We start from the raw sequence: 16794 nt of genomic DNA on the forward strand, positions 1-16794 counted from the left end.
ATACTCTTGTCTGTGCTGATCTACAAAAACAACTATCTTTTCTGCAAAATCTGCCACTTCCTTAGATGACAGGAGTTCAAAGACATTACTTCACATATTTCTGTTTGATAATGGAGTTTCTTTTTACTTTGTAAGTAGAATGTGTGTTTTATATTTATGGAATTATGACCGTGCCTTCTTGTGTTACCAAGGCAGATACCCTGGTCTGAAGACCAAATATTATACAAACCAAGATACACAAGGCATACAGTACTTATCCCTATCATCACAGCTTTCACACGAAACAAAGATCACATTTTTCAGTACGAAATAAATGCAATATTACTTCTTCCCATGCAAGAAAGAACCACTGAGACTTTTTATGGCAATTTATTTTTCTTTTGAACCATTCAGCATTTCAGCATACAGTAAGGGATGAATGAAAGCATTTGGTTTCCTTACTCTGGATTTCAAAAGACCATCACAATCTGGAACAAGTATATAAAAACCAAGGCAGCATTATCCTTTAGTAGGAGATATTGCTCTTTCTTTCACAATACACCACCTTCAGGTATTTACCAAGATTTCACAATTTATAGGTATCATTATTTTTACACTCATTATGATGTCCATACAGCCCATGGACTACACCTCCTTCAACAATGAACCTCCACATGCTGCAGTGCTTCTAGTCACATCCAGTACCTTTCAGCTAGAGTTCTGCATTCTTAACAACCCATATGGCTATCCCAGAGGAATGGACTTCCTTCTCCAATCCAAGCAGCCTGTAAACTCTCTGTGAAACATATGAAGAAATGCTCAGGGCATGGTCAGCCCTAGTCTAGCTGCATACAGCATCACAATGCTGAAAAAAAACATCATTTGAGTCAGGGTGACAGGAAGTGACATTTCACTTCTAGTCTGCTCCACCAGAAGACAAAGAGATGTACTAGTATGGTCGCCATTCACAACTGTTGGAGGAAACGGCAGTATTGCATGCCAGAAGTGTCAGTGACTGTCCTTGATGCCTACTACCATCTTCACCCATCTTTCATACAATAACCCCTAAACCTGGCAGTAAGGCTAAGACATTAATGCCCAATATACTGCAGGCTGCATTTTTGGGACTGGGAAAAAATAAGAACAATCTTCCAGTGGAGTATTTGTCCCGATCTAGTAGGCCATTTTTCATTAAGACATACATGCTGTAAGGAACACACAAGTTCATCTTCTCCTTAGGATGTCCAGCTGCAGCATGTGTGTTGGGGAAGGGATGATGACCTGGCAAACTACTAGACACACACACACAAGTGGGGATGATGACCTGGCAAACTACCACACACACATGGGGATGATGACCTGGCAAACTACCACACACACTGGGATGATGACCTGGCAAACTATACAGACACACACAAACATTCCCAAGAAGGAGAGATATGCATCAGATACTCAGTCCTTCCTATCACTCTTGACTCCCCAATAGCCTGAACTCATTTTCTAGTTTGGATCAAAGGAGACAAACATGTACAACTTGGCCATATAAAAAGCATATTGAAATGCAAATGTGCTTTCCATAACACATGAGAAGACACTTAAATAAGTGATATTAGCACTAGAATATCAAAAGGCACACTGATTGCTTAGATGAGACAAGAGAATAAACACCAGTTTTAAAAGTGAAAATCTGTATCAACCCTTTTATCATGACCACATACAGTTCTGGTGATCAGCTCATGGATTTTGGCTTCAATAAAACCTAATGGAAATCTCAGTGCCCTGCACATGTCAAGACGTTTTGCCACCTGCCAAATATAGGTAATATACTTGCATGATTAAATACTGTTAGCAGTCTTGATACCTGCCACAAATATTTATGTGCAAAAGATCATTATGTGCATGTTAAAATAAATAGACTACTGAAGAAAAAATAACCCTTAAACATTAAAAATGCATACATTATGAATAAGACGAGGACTCTTCTCTTATGTAAAAAAGATTTCCATGCAATGTCCATTGACATTGTTACAAAAACTTAATATATCTTATTTGGTCAACAAAAAAGATACTACGACTAGTTCTTAGGTCACACCCTTCTCCCAAGGATGTGATCAACACGTTGAATGGTTTTGTTGGTGGTGTCACTAACAGCATCCACAGAAAGATTATCCAAGGAGGTTTGTTGCAACTCAGTACTGAAAAGAAATGACTGTATTGACTTGATAGACGTGATAAGATCTGTTCCAGAATACACGGGTGAAATAGTTCACGTAAGGAGAATTGTCCAATTTAATCTCATGGCAAAAACGTCTGTATTTTGAGTAGGCATATATTTCATCGCTGTCATGAACCATCTTTTGAAGTGGGAAATAGAAAATATAAAAACAAAAATTATTTGATATACATAACCACTAACTTTCAAGTAAAAGAGTCTATAAAACCATTGCTTTACATGAATATGCATGTCAAAAGGTAGATAATGTTTTCAATTGTTACATTTCACACACTTTAGTAGAGTTGCAAAGCTGAACTGTTTCCACTACTTCCGCAGTAGTACTTAATTACATTGCGTCTGTTAGCTTATATAGAATCCGAAAAATACGTTTTACAACAAGGCCTACAGACCAATCTGGACAACACACAATAAACTTTCAGTCAGCAGCCCCCAACTCAGATAAGTTTGCTACAGAACACTTCTTCCACAACAGTGTAGTCCGAAAACCCTCTTAATGTAAAAATACTGGTTTGCAGGGAAACCACACAATCTAGATACTTCAGTCCTGTAAAACTGAGTGTTTGCATGGGCTTGTGCTCAGCTCCTTACAGCTGTTCTTGATTTGGCTGCTTCACCTGAGAGACACAGAACATTTCTGCTACATCTAAAGACATCCACTGCTAAAAGAATGAAAAGAATTATCATTTTGTTCCTCTGCTGATCATTTTAATGCATTTCAAAACAATCTTGTATTACATTTCTCACACTTTAGTAGTTTCAAAGCTGAATTGTTTCCACTGCTGCTGTAGTACTTAATTACACTGTGTCTGCTAGTTTTACAGGACTGTAGCATCTAGACTGTATGGTTTCCCTGCATTTGAGTTCTAAAACCAGCACTGTTACATTAAAAGGGTTTTCTAACTGCACACTTGTGGAAGACGTGTCCTGTAGCAAACCTATCCAATTTGGAGGCTGCTAGCTGAAAGCTTATGTGTTTTCCTGATTGGTGTGTAGGCATCCTGTTCTAAAACATTTTTTTTTATTCTAGATACGACCAGTCTTTGTGCTAAGCTGCCCTCCATGCAGTGACAGCTGTGCCCTGTATAAACACAAATGCTTTCAAATTAAAATTTCCCTTAGAATAACTATTTCTGCAATCTTCCCCTGTCCCCCTGCTGCTCTAGGAGCATCTGAGTTGCACACAGAGCAGCACTGCCTTGCTGGACCACTGCAGTTCACACTGAGTATAGCACCCATTCTTCGTCTGTGTGTTATCTTCCCAGTCCATTTAAATCTCCCCAATCGTATTCCTGGGTAAACCCACAGCAAAAAACTGAAACCATGGATAGACACTTTCCTGCTATCTGTCACCAGCCTGGAGGACATGGGCATCCTTAGACAATGTAGCAATTCTCTCATGTATACTGACAACCACTTAATCTTTAAACAAACAAATGCAGTATGTGAGAAAGGTAGTCATGCTTGAAAATAGAGACATGATTCAGACTGCTGACAACCTGATAGTCATTTGATTTGTTAGTATAACGCACATAATTTCCCTCACTAAATAAGGTCTTGACGCACAAACACATATATTTCCCTCACTAAATAAGGTCTTGACACACAAACACACATATGTGGAGTTACTCACAAGTAACTTACTAAAACGTCAGAGGTCTTCCGTACGCTGTCTTCAGAAACCACATGCAAACAAAAACAAGTCATCAGTGACCACTATACATAAAAATACACATCACAGTGTCTTCACAAGCAAGATCCTAAGGTGAAATACCAGATATTCAAACATCTTGGTCATAGAAAACTACATCATGAGACACATAGACGCCCCCTCACCAAGGTGGATAAAGAGAGGGTTATACAGTCAGTTGCCTTCACAAGCCAGGATTCACCAGATCAAGTAGGCACTCAGGTCACTCAACCACAAGTACCAGTATAACTCAGTCATAGTCCATGTGGACGTGAACGACCTGAGATGTACCCTCCTTGAACTATTTGGAGAGAGACATGATGGTCCTCTCTGAATATATGTTGCAGGCTGGTATGAGACTCGCATTAAGCAGCATTCTACCCTCACCAAGAATGATACCAAACTACAAACAGTAAATGGCTGACTTCAATAACTGGCTTAGCTACTGGTGTCACTTCAACAGGATGCTTTGTCAGCTTGGGACAACATGATCCACAGACCATGCTGCTTTGCCAGAGATGGTCTGCACCTGTCATAGCTAGACTTTTGAATACTGGCCAAGACATTAGCCACCCCCATAATGCCTTTTTTAGCCAGTGCCAAACCAGCAGACCTACCAACATCAATTCTTCTAATGCTAAGCTAAAGGTACTACTGCTCAGTGTTAGGAGTCTTAACAAGAAGCTGCACTCCCTGGAAGTTCTCCTCACCATGGAGAATGCTAACATCTGTGCAGTTACAGAGACGTGGTTCAAGGCAGCATAAAGCACCTTAGCAGTGCAAGGCTACAATGCCTATCACACATTTAGACCACCCCTTGAAAAGTAGAAAAATGAAAGGAGAAGATGTTTCTATTTACATAAAAAACAATCACACCTTTAGATCAGTCAATCAAGATGACCTGCTTGAGCTATTCCACGTCCAGCTGACCATCGGCAAAATCCCCCATCATATCATTTGCTGGCTATAGGTCCCCAACCATGAAGCATGAAAATTACTCCGCATACCTGTAGTTACTAGAAGCACTTACCATTCAGCCCGAAACACTACTTATAGGATATTTTAACTTCCCCTCCATAAACTGGGAAACATACACAATCACTAACATGCAGGCTCAGAGATTCCTGGACTTTGTCAATGGAAATACTCTGGAATAGCTGGTCTGTATGCCCACTAGGGGTTCAAATATTCTTGACATAATACTCTCAAGCATGGGGAAAAATTGCACACCCCCCCCAGCTTAATGTCCTCATTGGTAATAAATTATAAATCAGCCTCCTTGGAAATAAAAGCAATACTAGAAACCCCATCAAACCCTAAAACCCCAAAGGATTTTTCCAAGGCAAATTACATTCTATTAGGTGATAGGATAGGTAATTTTAAAACTCCCCCAATCTAAAAACTTGGAGGCCTATGCAGAAGTGTACAAAAATGCCCTGTACAACCACTTAAACAACTACATAGAAATGACAGCACCTGAATGAACTAAACCCAGGTCTAGCTAGAAAAACAAGTCACCCTGTTGGACCCATGGCATAAACAACATAAGGAAGAAACTCCTGTCGAGAAGTAAATGGGAGGGTGCATAACAGTGGAAAAAATCCCCACTAGTCACAACAGGCAAATCAGGGAACTAATGAAGTCTTCAGAAGCTAAATATGAGACTAAAATAGTCTCTCAAGAAAAGGTTAATCACAGAGCATTTTTTAGTTGTGTCCAAAATCTTAAGGAATATGCTCAACAATGTGCTGAGTTGGCTGTAGATGGCAATACTATACTCAGCCAAAAGAAACAGCAAACCTATTGGCTGATAAATTTAGCTCAAATCTCACACCCTCATCACCTCCGGTCACTCCCCATGAAATACCTCTTACCATTCCATTGCCTGTTATCACAAAAGAACAGGTCACCACCGCATTCTCCAAAGCTAGAAACATGGCATCAGTGGACCCTGACAAAATCCCAGGTTGCCTGTTAAATAGCTTGAAACATGACCTAACAGACCAATGCAGATTTCTATTTAAATAAAGTCTCCAGACAGCCTTTGCCTCAGTAGAGTGAAGGAAAACAACAGTCATTTCTCTGCACAAGGGGAGACCATCAATGGACCCAGGAAACTGCCTACCCATAAGTCTGACTGGCCTCATATGCAAAGCTATAAGGATAATCATGGACCTGATTAACAACAACATAGGAAATCCCCAGACTCTAGACCCAACCCAGTTTAACTTCATCAAGGGCAGGTCCTGCCTGCTCAATCTGCTGGACTTCTTTGAGAAGGTCAGCAAGGCCATGGATGAGGGAAAGACAGTGCATACTGCCTACCTTGACCTAGCCAAGGCATGTGACACAATACCCCACCTGGGTATTATAGATTAACTCACCATACCTCTCAACCTCTTAGAGTAAGAAATCTGGACAAAGCCATAAAAAAGTTATACAAATAGGGACAATTTTGAAATATTGCTCTTGCAGACTTAGAAAGTTGATAGAATAACAGGTTTTGCATTAGCATGAATTTTCTGAAGGGTATGAAGTCTGAAACTCAAATGTCTATCATTATTTTCTAACTTCAATCTTTAATGATTTGCCGCTAATTTGCCAGAAAGCCACAATTTTATGAAAAATAGACCAAAAATATAAGGCAAAAATCTGCACATTCTGTGAAAATCTGCACACAGTTGAGAGGTATGAAACTCACAAAACTGGGCATAAACCTGTATGTCACCAGATGGATAGCCAAATAGCTCATGGATAGGACACATTGCTAGAGTGAGGAAATCCACATCCGGCAAGAAGCCAGTCACCAGTGGATACCACAGGGGTCAGTGCTGGGTTCCCTCGTGTTTGGGATATACTTCTCGGATGCCAAAGCAAATGGAGATGGCCTTTGGCTTGTTCAAGTTTGCTAATGACTGCAAATTGGGAGCAATCACTGACTCCCCAAATGATGCTGATATCCTACAGAACAGTATGACACAGACTAATGATTGGTGTCAAAGCCATGACCTCAAACTAAATGCGAAGACGTACATAATAATACCTTTTGGTAAATTAAATACCCCCTTCAAATTACAACATTGATAGCACCCCCTTCCCCCATGAGTGGATCCAGTGGTGAGAGACTTGGGTACTCAGATAGATAATCTGAACTTTGACTACTATCCATGGTGGTGAGAAAATCCTCTATGTGGCTCAGGTTTTAAGTAAGGGCATCCAAAAGTAACTGCACAAGGGTTACTCACTCCAAAGATCTAACCCTGATCTCTGATGTGAACAGATCTTGCTGGAGTGACAGATATGTGTATCAGAGATTGGCCCTCCTCTGGAATAAGCTTCCTAATCATATGAAGCAGAGCCCTAATCTGGACAAAAGAATGGGAAATTGCAAATTCACTCCTGGGGTGGTGCCCATGCCTGTTATAGACAGAGACAGTCTGTAAAAACTGTCAAAACCTTGCTTGCTGACCCTTATCTTTCCTCTGGGGATAGAGAATTGGGTAAAACTGGATAGGCTTGTAAGGGATCTTAAGTAGTTAGCCTAGTAATCTCCTATGACGCTATGACCTCAGCGACATGAAAATACATCTATACATGCTACCCTATCAGATGATTGATGCAGAGGACCCTCCTCGATGGGTCATCAGTTAAGTTCATCCATTCTACCAACCACAATACGGCAAATGATCAGAAAGTTCTCATACTCAGGGATGCAGAAACAACTGCTCTAACACATACCATGACTGGAATTCTGGAAACATAGGTACGTGTCTGCTTCATGTGTGTTACTTCACACTCGGCAATCTACATGCACCTTCCTGCAATCAAGAAATAATGAAAAGTTGCACCTTTGTTGTTAGGAAATAACATGCAAGAGTATGCTTATACGACTAATTGGGAACTCTGAATATAGAAGCCTGATGGAGAAGGTGTCTGTATACAGGAGGATGGAAGGGGGGTTTACTTGAGCCATCATGGATGGTCCTTGGCATAGATTGACACAGTAAGAAAGTACAGTTGTGTATACACTTACCGTAAATGTAGATGTTTGAGTGCATTCACTGCTGCAGTCCTGACTGTTGGGGATTTCCTGCCGTGAAAGCCCTTGAATGACCCGACTATGAGAGAAAACTGTTTTTGTCTCTCAGGCTGGCGGATGTTACCAATGTCAGTATGCTAAGGTATAAAGGCAGCCAGCCTGCGTCATCACTTTAGTATTTTCTTGACCCACTTAGAAGAAGTTTCCAAGTGTACCCTGAAGGAGCAAGTTAGTGTGGATCCAAGTAGGCCTCAAGTGTACCTAAGGTGGGCCAGCATAGAGTTGACCCAAACCAGGGTCTTTGGTTGAATGTAGTAGCCTACCTAGTAGGCTGAGGGGGTAGGTGGGAGGGAAAGAGCACTGCAACAGTGCATACGCTCGAACATCTACATTTATGGTAAGTGTACACAACTGTACTATGTTCTTCGTGTTTCAGTGTTGCAGTCCAGACTGCTGGATAGATTCTCAAAGCTTTAGAGTGAGTGGAACAAGATTAAGGAGAGGAGAGGATTCCCTTGCAGGACTGCAGATGTAAACCCTGCTCTAGACTTGGAAAAGGTTGCCAGGGGTAGTGCCTAGTGAAGGTATTTATAGAAGGCCAAGTGGCTGCCTCCAAGATGTCCTTAATGGGAACCCCTTTGATGAACGTTGTACAAGTGGCTGTGGCCCTACTAGAGTGCAACTCAATGAAATCAGGGGGCTTTTTGCCATGATGGCTGTAACAGAAAGAGATGCAGTGGGAAATCCACTTGGAAATAGTCTGTTTAGAAACTGGCTTTCCTTCTGAGCCTGGGGCAAAAGTAATGAACACCTGGGTCTGTTTTCCTCAACGATTTAGTCCTGTCCAGGTAGAATCCAGCATCCTATGTACATCTAGAGAGTGCAGTAATCTTTCCCCTCTCTTTTGAGGGTTGGAGAACAATGGCCTGATTCAGAAACACAATAGTGACCATGAAGGAATTATTAGTTTGGAGGAAGACCCTGTCTTTATGGAAAATAATGAAAGGCTCCACTGCCATTAGGGCCTGCAGTTCTGAGACCCTCCTGGCCAAAGTGATAGCTAGCAGTAGGGCTGTTTTCCAGGTCAGAAACTTCAAGGTGGTAGAAGCTGCAGGCTCAAAAGGAGGCAAAGTTAACTTTTCTAGGACAACGTTGAGGTCCAATGAGGGGTGGGTTTCCTCTAGGGGGGTCTAATGTGAATAACTACCTAAGAAATTGCTTCAACAAAGGGTGGGAATAAATTGGAGGATGACTAGGGATGTGGGCAGAGGTGGCTGAGGCATGTATCTTGATGGAAGAATAAGAGAGACCTTTCTCCACTAGGTTGGACACATTCTGCAGAATGTTAGGAATGTTGACAGAATTTGGCTGAAGCTGGTGCTTCTGGCACCAAATCAAGAATCTTTTTATCTTGGCTGAGTAAGATTTGCTGGTGCTAGGCCTCCTAGATTTTTTAAGATGGTCTGTACCTGCTGACTCAAGCTGGAGGTGTAGTAGGGTGCAGCGGAATGAACCAGACCAAGAGTCTGAAACTCTGAAGGTTGGGGTGCATGATCCTCCCCTTGTTCTGTGTGAGGAGGTCCATCCTCCATGGCAAGATCAAAGGCTTTTGACTGGCGAGCTCGAAGCGGAGAGGGAACCAGTGCTGTCTGGACCAGCCTGCAGCTATCAGGATGGCCTTTGGGCCCTCTTTCTTGATCTTCAGAAGCACTAGAGGCAACACGGGTAATTGTGAGAAGGCATAAATAAAGAGATGTGTCCACAGGAAGGAGAAGGCATCCGTTCTCCATGCAGATGTCTACCTTGTTCTGGTGCAGAATTTCTCCAGGTGAGTGTTGTCCTTGCTGGCAAACATGTTCACCTGCAGAATCCTCCATTGCTTTGTGCTTGTGTAGAAAACTTCCGGCTGGAGATGCCATTCATGGAGGTCTGTCAGATTCCTGCTGAGGTGGTCTGTCAGGGTATTCTTTCTGCATGGCAGGTAATGTGCCATGAGGTGCAGGCCTAGGGATTGTGCTGCCTCCCATATTTGCATGGCTAGATGGCATAGGGGCTAGGAATGCATGCCTCCTTGCCTGTTTATGTACCACACTGCTGTGGTATTGTCTGTTTGTACTACTAGGACCCCTGCATCCCATTTGTGCTTGAAAGCCATTAAACCATTTTGTACGGCCATGAGTTCCTTCTGATTTATGTGCCTCCTTCTGTGTTGAGTGGGCCATAATCCTTGAGTTTGGAGGCAATGGGTATGCCCCCCCCCCCACTGTCTCCAAGGCATCTGTGGTGAACATCTGGCCCTGGAGCAAGAATCTGAAAGGTAGGCCCTGATTGTGGGCACAAGCCTGTGCCCACCATATAAACACCTGCTTGAGGCAAAGTATCAAGGGTATTTGGGTATCCAGAGACTGAGATCTCCGGCACAACACGCTCTTCAGGTACCACTGCAGCTTACTCATGTGCAGCCTAACTAGGGGTACCATGAGAATACAGGATGCCATGAACCCTAGTGCTCTGAGGAATTCTTTGGCTGTAATGCTCTGATTTTCCTGTATCTGCAGGAAGTAACTGATTAAATAGGTGACCTTGTCTGGGGAAGAGACAGCTTTCCCAGAAAGACTATGGATGGAACCAGGTTGGACTTCCTGAGGTTTAGAGTGAACCCCAGAGAAGTCAGGAGGTCCTGTGTAAATTTCAGATCTTTGTTAATCTTTGGAATGTCTGTAGCTTGTATAAGGTAATTGTCCAGGTAAGGGTAAGTTCTGGACCCCTTTGGTTCTGCAGTAAGCAATGACCAGTGCCAAGCACTTTGTGAAAACCCTTGGAGCAGTAGATGACCCAAAGGGCAGAGCTGAAAACTGATAGGGACAGTAACTTGCTCTGAAGCATATCAAAGCTTGTGTATGATTTTTAAATAGGAATGTGTAAGTAGGTGTCCTTTAGGTCTATTGAGCCCATGAAGACCTGAGGAGTTATCATGGGCAGTCATTTTTGACGTATCAGCATTTTGAACTTTGGTGTCCTGAGACATTGTTATAAGCTGGACAGGTCCAGAAGAGGGCACCAAGATCCTTCTTTTCTTGGGACTAGGAATAACCTGGAGTAAAAGCCTTTCCCTCTTTGTTCCTCTGGACTGCTCCCTGAGAACACAGAATTTGTATCTGTTCGACACCTTGAGTTTTTTGATTTAAGGGTACTTCTGGAAAACTGAGTATACTAAGGGCTCTCTGAAAATGAGTTTGTAACCATTTGCAATAATGTTTAGAACCTAATGATCTGAAGTAATGTGGGTCCAGTTTTTCGAGATGAGAGACAGTCTTCTTCCTAGTTTTGGGGTGGTGGCAGGAAGGTGAAGCAGAGGGAGACAGTCATAATTGCTCTCTGGCTGGGGGCTGTGACCTAGGACTCCCTTACCTTGCTGTTTCAGAGGTCCATTGCCTAGATCTCTGTTGGCTATGTCTTTGCCTGGAGACTCCCTTCTCTGTTTACTCCTAGGCTGGGTAGGAAAGGACCAATGCTTGGCTGGAAAGTTCCTGCTGAACTTAGGTGGTTGTACTCGCAGAAAGTACTTAAATGTTTGGATGGACATGACAGTTGAGGGCCCTCAGACAGGGCAGCGGAGGTGTATACCTTTTTTTTATGAACCTGTCCAAGGCCCTACTCTCCTTGTCCGTGGGCAGGGGATTTCTGGAGGCAATGGCTCTAGCCCCTTTAGCCCCTGGGGTAACAACTTCTTGATCAGCCAAAGGATTTTTAAAGAGATATTTATGGGTGTCTTGCATCCTATAAAATCTATCTGGTTTTCTAGGGGCAGGGGTCAGGGTTCATGGAGGCATCCTAGAAAACATCCTCTACCACATCCAAAATGGGAGGAATAGCTAAAGGTCTGTGTTCCGGGAAGTCCAAGAACTTCCTAACTCTCTTTTTGGCCTGGGGGTAATCTTGTGCTTTCCACTGAAAATACTGCCTCATAGGATGAAGAGTTTCCCCAAAAGTGGGATCCTCTAGAGGTGAAGTCGAGGAAAGGTTCTCTTCAGAATCTGATTCCTTAAAGATGTGCAAGAGGGCCCTTCCTTTGAGCCAGAGTCTTCCAGAAAGTCTGAATCCTCCTCAGATAGTAAAGGATGTGGGTAAAGATCAGTATAGTCATCCCTTTTTCTTTCACCTGGGTTGGCTTCATCTCTGGTGTCTGGCCTTTATAATGTTAAGTCCCCAGTCAGCTTAATCAAATCCTGTTGGGACTCCAGTAACTGGGAGCCCGAAGGTCTAGCTGGAGGCTTTGCACACTGCCTTTCTTTGGGGTGGGTTTGGACTTAGGCCTAGGTGCATCTGACACCCTGGCACCACCTGACTCTGTGGAAAAGCACCAGCGTAGGCCTAACCCTAACTATATCACAGGTTAATGAGCATTTGTTGGAAACCGTGGCTGCTGAGCAACCTCTGACCCAACAGATAAGTTAAAAATGTGAGCAGTGGAAGCTGAAGGATCCGAAGGCATGTCAGACTCCAAATGGGTCTCACCAGAGGCCTGGATTGCTGTTTCAAATATTGAAGGGGGCTGCAAAGGTGCCTCACCTTCTTCAACAATCAGTCTAGCAGGAGAGTGACTGTCACTTTACAACTTTGGCTTAAGTTTCTTCTCTTTTTTGCACTTATGTAGCTCATGTTTGGGATGACCAGCAGATACCATCAACTGAGTTTTGTCTTAGAAAATGTGCTAAGAATTCAGCCCTATGCCTAATCGATCTAGCGTTAAACCTAGCAGAATCGAATGTACCAAACACAGCACATGAATTCATTGAGGTACAGAAGAGGACAGAAATTTACTATCCCACTCACAACCAGGAAGAGATCATAAAAACTGCAAGAAATTCTATGCATCTTTAAAACAGTACTGCTTGGGCTTCTTCTAACAACCGTGCTGACGTGGACTAGTCTGCCAGTATAACCTTTCCTGGAGGAAGACTGGTAAGCTCCAGAATGTGGCCAAGAATGACCACATCTACAATCCAGTGGGTCTTCTCAGGGGATGTTAACATTGCTGTGATACAGATACTGGGGCAGTCTTCTTCTGTAACTCAGCTGGCATAGGGGAAGGGGTGTGAGCAACACTGTGTGATGCCTTAGTGTCCTTCTCAGGAACAAAGAGACAACTTTCTTTTGAGGTTTACTAGACTTTGAAGATGATGTGAAAGAAAAATGTGTGTGCATGTGTGAGAGTGGGGGTGGGGGATAATGGTCCTTGGTACTGATGCAGACACGTTTCTTCCATGGGAAGTCATGAATCAGATACTGGGCTGTCGAACAGAAGAGTCCTTACCCCTTTAAGTGGGCATTCAAGATTTTCTTGCACTCCTCCTTAATGGACTACAGTTTCAGCCATCTCATCTTGCCCAGACAACCCTCAAGCCGGTGGACTTAGCAAAAGCATCTGGACAATGTTACAGTGAACTACAAAAGCCCACCTTTGAAACTATCATCAGTCTCTACACAAGATCCTACCAGAGTCCAAAATCAATGTGGTCATACATCCTTCTCAGTGCCCGATTTACTATACAGGACTGATGCTTTACGAGAGAAATCAAACTTGGAATAAATCCTTACATCACCAGCTGGATTGCCAAATGGCTCAGAAATAACATGCAGATATCAAAATGGGGAAGCTACCTCTATAAACAGACCAGTCAGGATTGGAGTCCCCAAGGTTCGATGCTGGGACCTCTCCTATCTGACATTTACTTCTGTGAAGTAAAAGCCACTACGAAATGGCTGTAGCTGATTAAGTTTACAGATGACTGCAAACTAAGAGCAGTCAGTGAATCCCAGATGACTTCGACATCCTACTGGAAGGTGTAATAACAAATAACTGGTGCCAAAATCACGGACTGAAACTAAACACTAATCTTGCACTACTGTATCCTTTGGGAAGTCATCTCCCCTGGGGAAACACCACATTGACAATATGGCACTAAGACCTGACCTTACCATTCAGGAATTGGAAACTAAAGTGAACAGTGATCTAACTTTCAAGCAACATGCGTCTACCACTGTAGGAAATTCCTTCTGTATTGCACAGCTTATAAACAAAGATATTTTCATATAGATCTATAGATGTCATTGCCCTCCCTTTACTCAGACCTCATTGGGGGTTGGGAAGGTGGCCTAATGGTTAAGGTGTTTGCCTTACAAACACAAGGTGCAGGGTTTGAGTCTCACAAGGGATAATTGGCTAGGCTTACAATGGCTCACAAGGGCAGTTAGCCTAGTACTAACCTATAAACCTATAAACCTATTAGGCTGCTCATCGCATATAATGCCCCATTTAGCAAGTATCTGTCCAGACACATGCAATAACTGGAACACCCACAGAGATACCTTACTAAAAGCATTCAAGGCCTAAACAGTATGTCCTACATGGACTGACTCAAAGCCCTGTCACTATACTCAGTATCTTACAAACTGCTAAGAGGTGACTAGTGTCAGGCATACAAGGCATCCTCCAACCCAATACTGATGGATAGATTATACATCAACAAGACAAATTGCATCAGAAATGCTCGGTCAAGGCAGTTAAACCTTTTCTGCAACATCAACAGAACGGTTTGGAGGGTCAAGTATATCTCAAAGTGGAAACTACTGCTGAGAAACAGACTCTTCATTCACATAAAAAAACTCATCCCAGTCTATATTCAAGCACAACTTGGATCTACAGATGGGTAATAGAAAATGTACCCCAGGAATATTTCCTGCACTACTTATGGACAGAGGCTGCTAGTAAACGCTTTATCCCACTCACTGCTCTCCTCAAATTATCTATGGTATGAGCCTAGTTATCCTCACTAGGGGTAATAATATAATCATCAACCATGGCATGGGTAAGGCCATTCTAACACTAGGAAATTGATGGTTTGATTCAACTCTGAACCTGAGTGAGGGATTAGTTCTTACAGGTATGGTATCAAAATGCAGACAAAAAAAAGAGTTTACCCATCAAGAGAGACTGACACTCAGATAATGATTTTGCAGAAGTCAGAGCAAATTTATAGCCTTCTAGTATTTTATACTACACAAGAAGTCAGACATCTCGTCTTCTGACTCTTGAAGCTGAAATGCTCTACACCAGCTAAAACCAAAGCATTTGAACTCCATTTTGCATCCAGGGAAGTGCATTTTAATTAATGCACTTTTACCATTTACAGTGCTTCCTGTTTGTGTTTCTGCTGAATCTGAAATTACACTTATTACTTGAAGCTGTTTATAGTTTGCACTGTTTTTTCAAGTTGCTTCTATCTAGTGGCTAGGTATTTAAATCAGTTTTGTATGGTTGCTCATTTCTTTGACTCTTAAGTGCATTAATCAGCATTGCTCATCAAATCACTGCACTTTAATTACATTTCAAACTTAAAAAAATTAGCCAGCTTGGGCCAGCTGTGTGACTTGTTTCTAGAGCTTGTGGTACCAAACAAAGCAACTGGATCCATTTTGCATCCAAAGTACATTTAAACTACTGCATTGATCTTACTATTAACATTAGTTTTGTTCATAGGTGTGTACTAGGCTAAAGGCCCTGGAGCCTTTACAAACCTAGCCCATGGGATTACCCTGACATCGTGCCACCAGACCTTAGTTCCCAGTGCCTCTGTCGAGTAGAGCCACTGGAGTGATCTCCGGGGTGAATTTTCTATTTCCCATCCACTCATCAAGGTTTCTTTTGAAGAGGGCCAGTGAGGTGCTCTGTTTGACATGTATGGGAAGTCTATTCTATAGCAAGGGCAGTCTCTGGGTTATGAACCTGTCCCTCCAGCACGTTCTGTTGATTGTGGTAATGAGGTTAAGGTCACTGGAGCATGTGGTGCAGAGGGATTGGGATTTCTTTAGATGTAGCATTTCTAACAGAGTGGGATCAGACATGGCTTTGTATGTCAAGCAGAGATCGCCTCTAAGTAGGCAATATGAGACAGAGAACAGTTGGAGTTTTTTGAGTCTGTCCATATAGGACAAGTGTTTAAGGCCTAGGATCCTCTTTGTGAGGTACTTTTGCGGCCTCTCCAGTTGTTGCAGGTGTCTAGTGAGGTACATGCCAATGGGACATTGTACTCGACTGGCCTAATGAGGGAAGAGTAGAGGGAGACAATGACATCTTTCTTCCTGGATGCAAAACCCTTAGTAATGAGATGTGCCACACAGAAGAGCTTTCAGACCACAGTGGCAATGTGGTGGTCAAGAGAGAGGCTGCTGTCAACTTGTGTTCCCAGAGCTCTTGTAACACCTTCTGTGTTCAGTGGACTACCATTGATGTGGTAATTCATGGGAACCGGGTTTTTCCCAAAGTGATGATGACACAGTTTTGGCATTGTGCGTAAGGCCATGGTTCTGACACCAGTCATTGGTCTCAGTGAGGCCTTTATGTAGGATACCAACATCACATGGGGAGTTAATAATAGCTCCCAACTTGTAATCGTCTGCAAACTTTGTCAGTCAGAGACCCTTTGTGTTGGCCTGGACTTCAGAGAAGTAGATACCAAATAGGAGAGGACCCAGGACCAAACCCTGTGTGACTCCACTCGTGACTGGTCGGCAGTCTGACTTGGAGTCTGCTACTTTCACACCATGAGTTCTATCTGTGAGCCAGTTTGCAACTCACCTAGTGATATAGGGGTTGATGCCTAGTGTAATGAGTTTTTCTATGATTCCTGAATGGGGAATGGTATCAAACACCTTGGCCAGATCAAGGTAGCCTGTATGAACCCACCTTGCCTTCACCCATAGCTCTGGTGACTGACTCAAAGAAGTCAACCAAGTTAAGCAGGCATGATCTACACTTCACAAAACCAAAGTGTGTGGGATTCAGAGTTT

The 16794-nt window shown here is 42.8% G+C and overlaps 1 protein-coding gene across 2 annotated transcripts in view; it reads right to left on the reverse strand.

Moving 5' to 3' along the window:
• Positions 1 to 354: 354 nt before the first annotated feature.
• Positions 355 to 16794, reverse strand: part of DPY19L4 (dpy-19 like 4) — a 1421953-nt gene continuing 1405513 nt past the window's right edge. For both annotated transcript variants that reach the window (XM_044066538.1, XM_044066539.1), the window contains exon 19: positions 355 to 2333. In XM_044066538.1, coding sequence (XP_043922473.1) covers positions 2169 to 2333 — 165 coding nt within the window. In that variant the 3' untranslated portion in view covers positions 355 to 2168. The remainder of the gene's footprint in view (positions 2334 to 16794) is intronic.

This window comes from Protopterus annectens, chromosome 3.part1 (assembly GCF_019279795.1).
Source record: "Protopterus annectens isolate FY-2018-M chromosome 3.part1, PAN1.0, whole genome shotgun sequence".
NCBI lineage: Eukaryota > Metazoa > Chordata > Ceratodontiformes > Protopteridae > Protopterus > Protopterus annectens.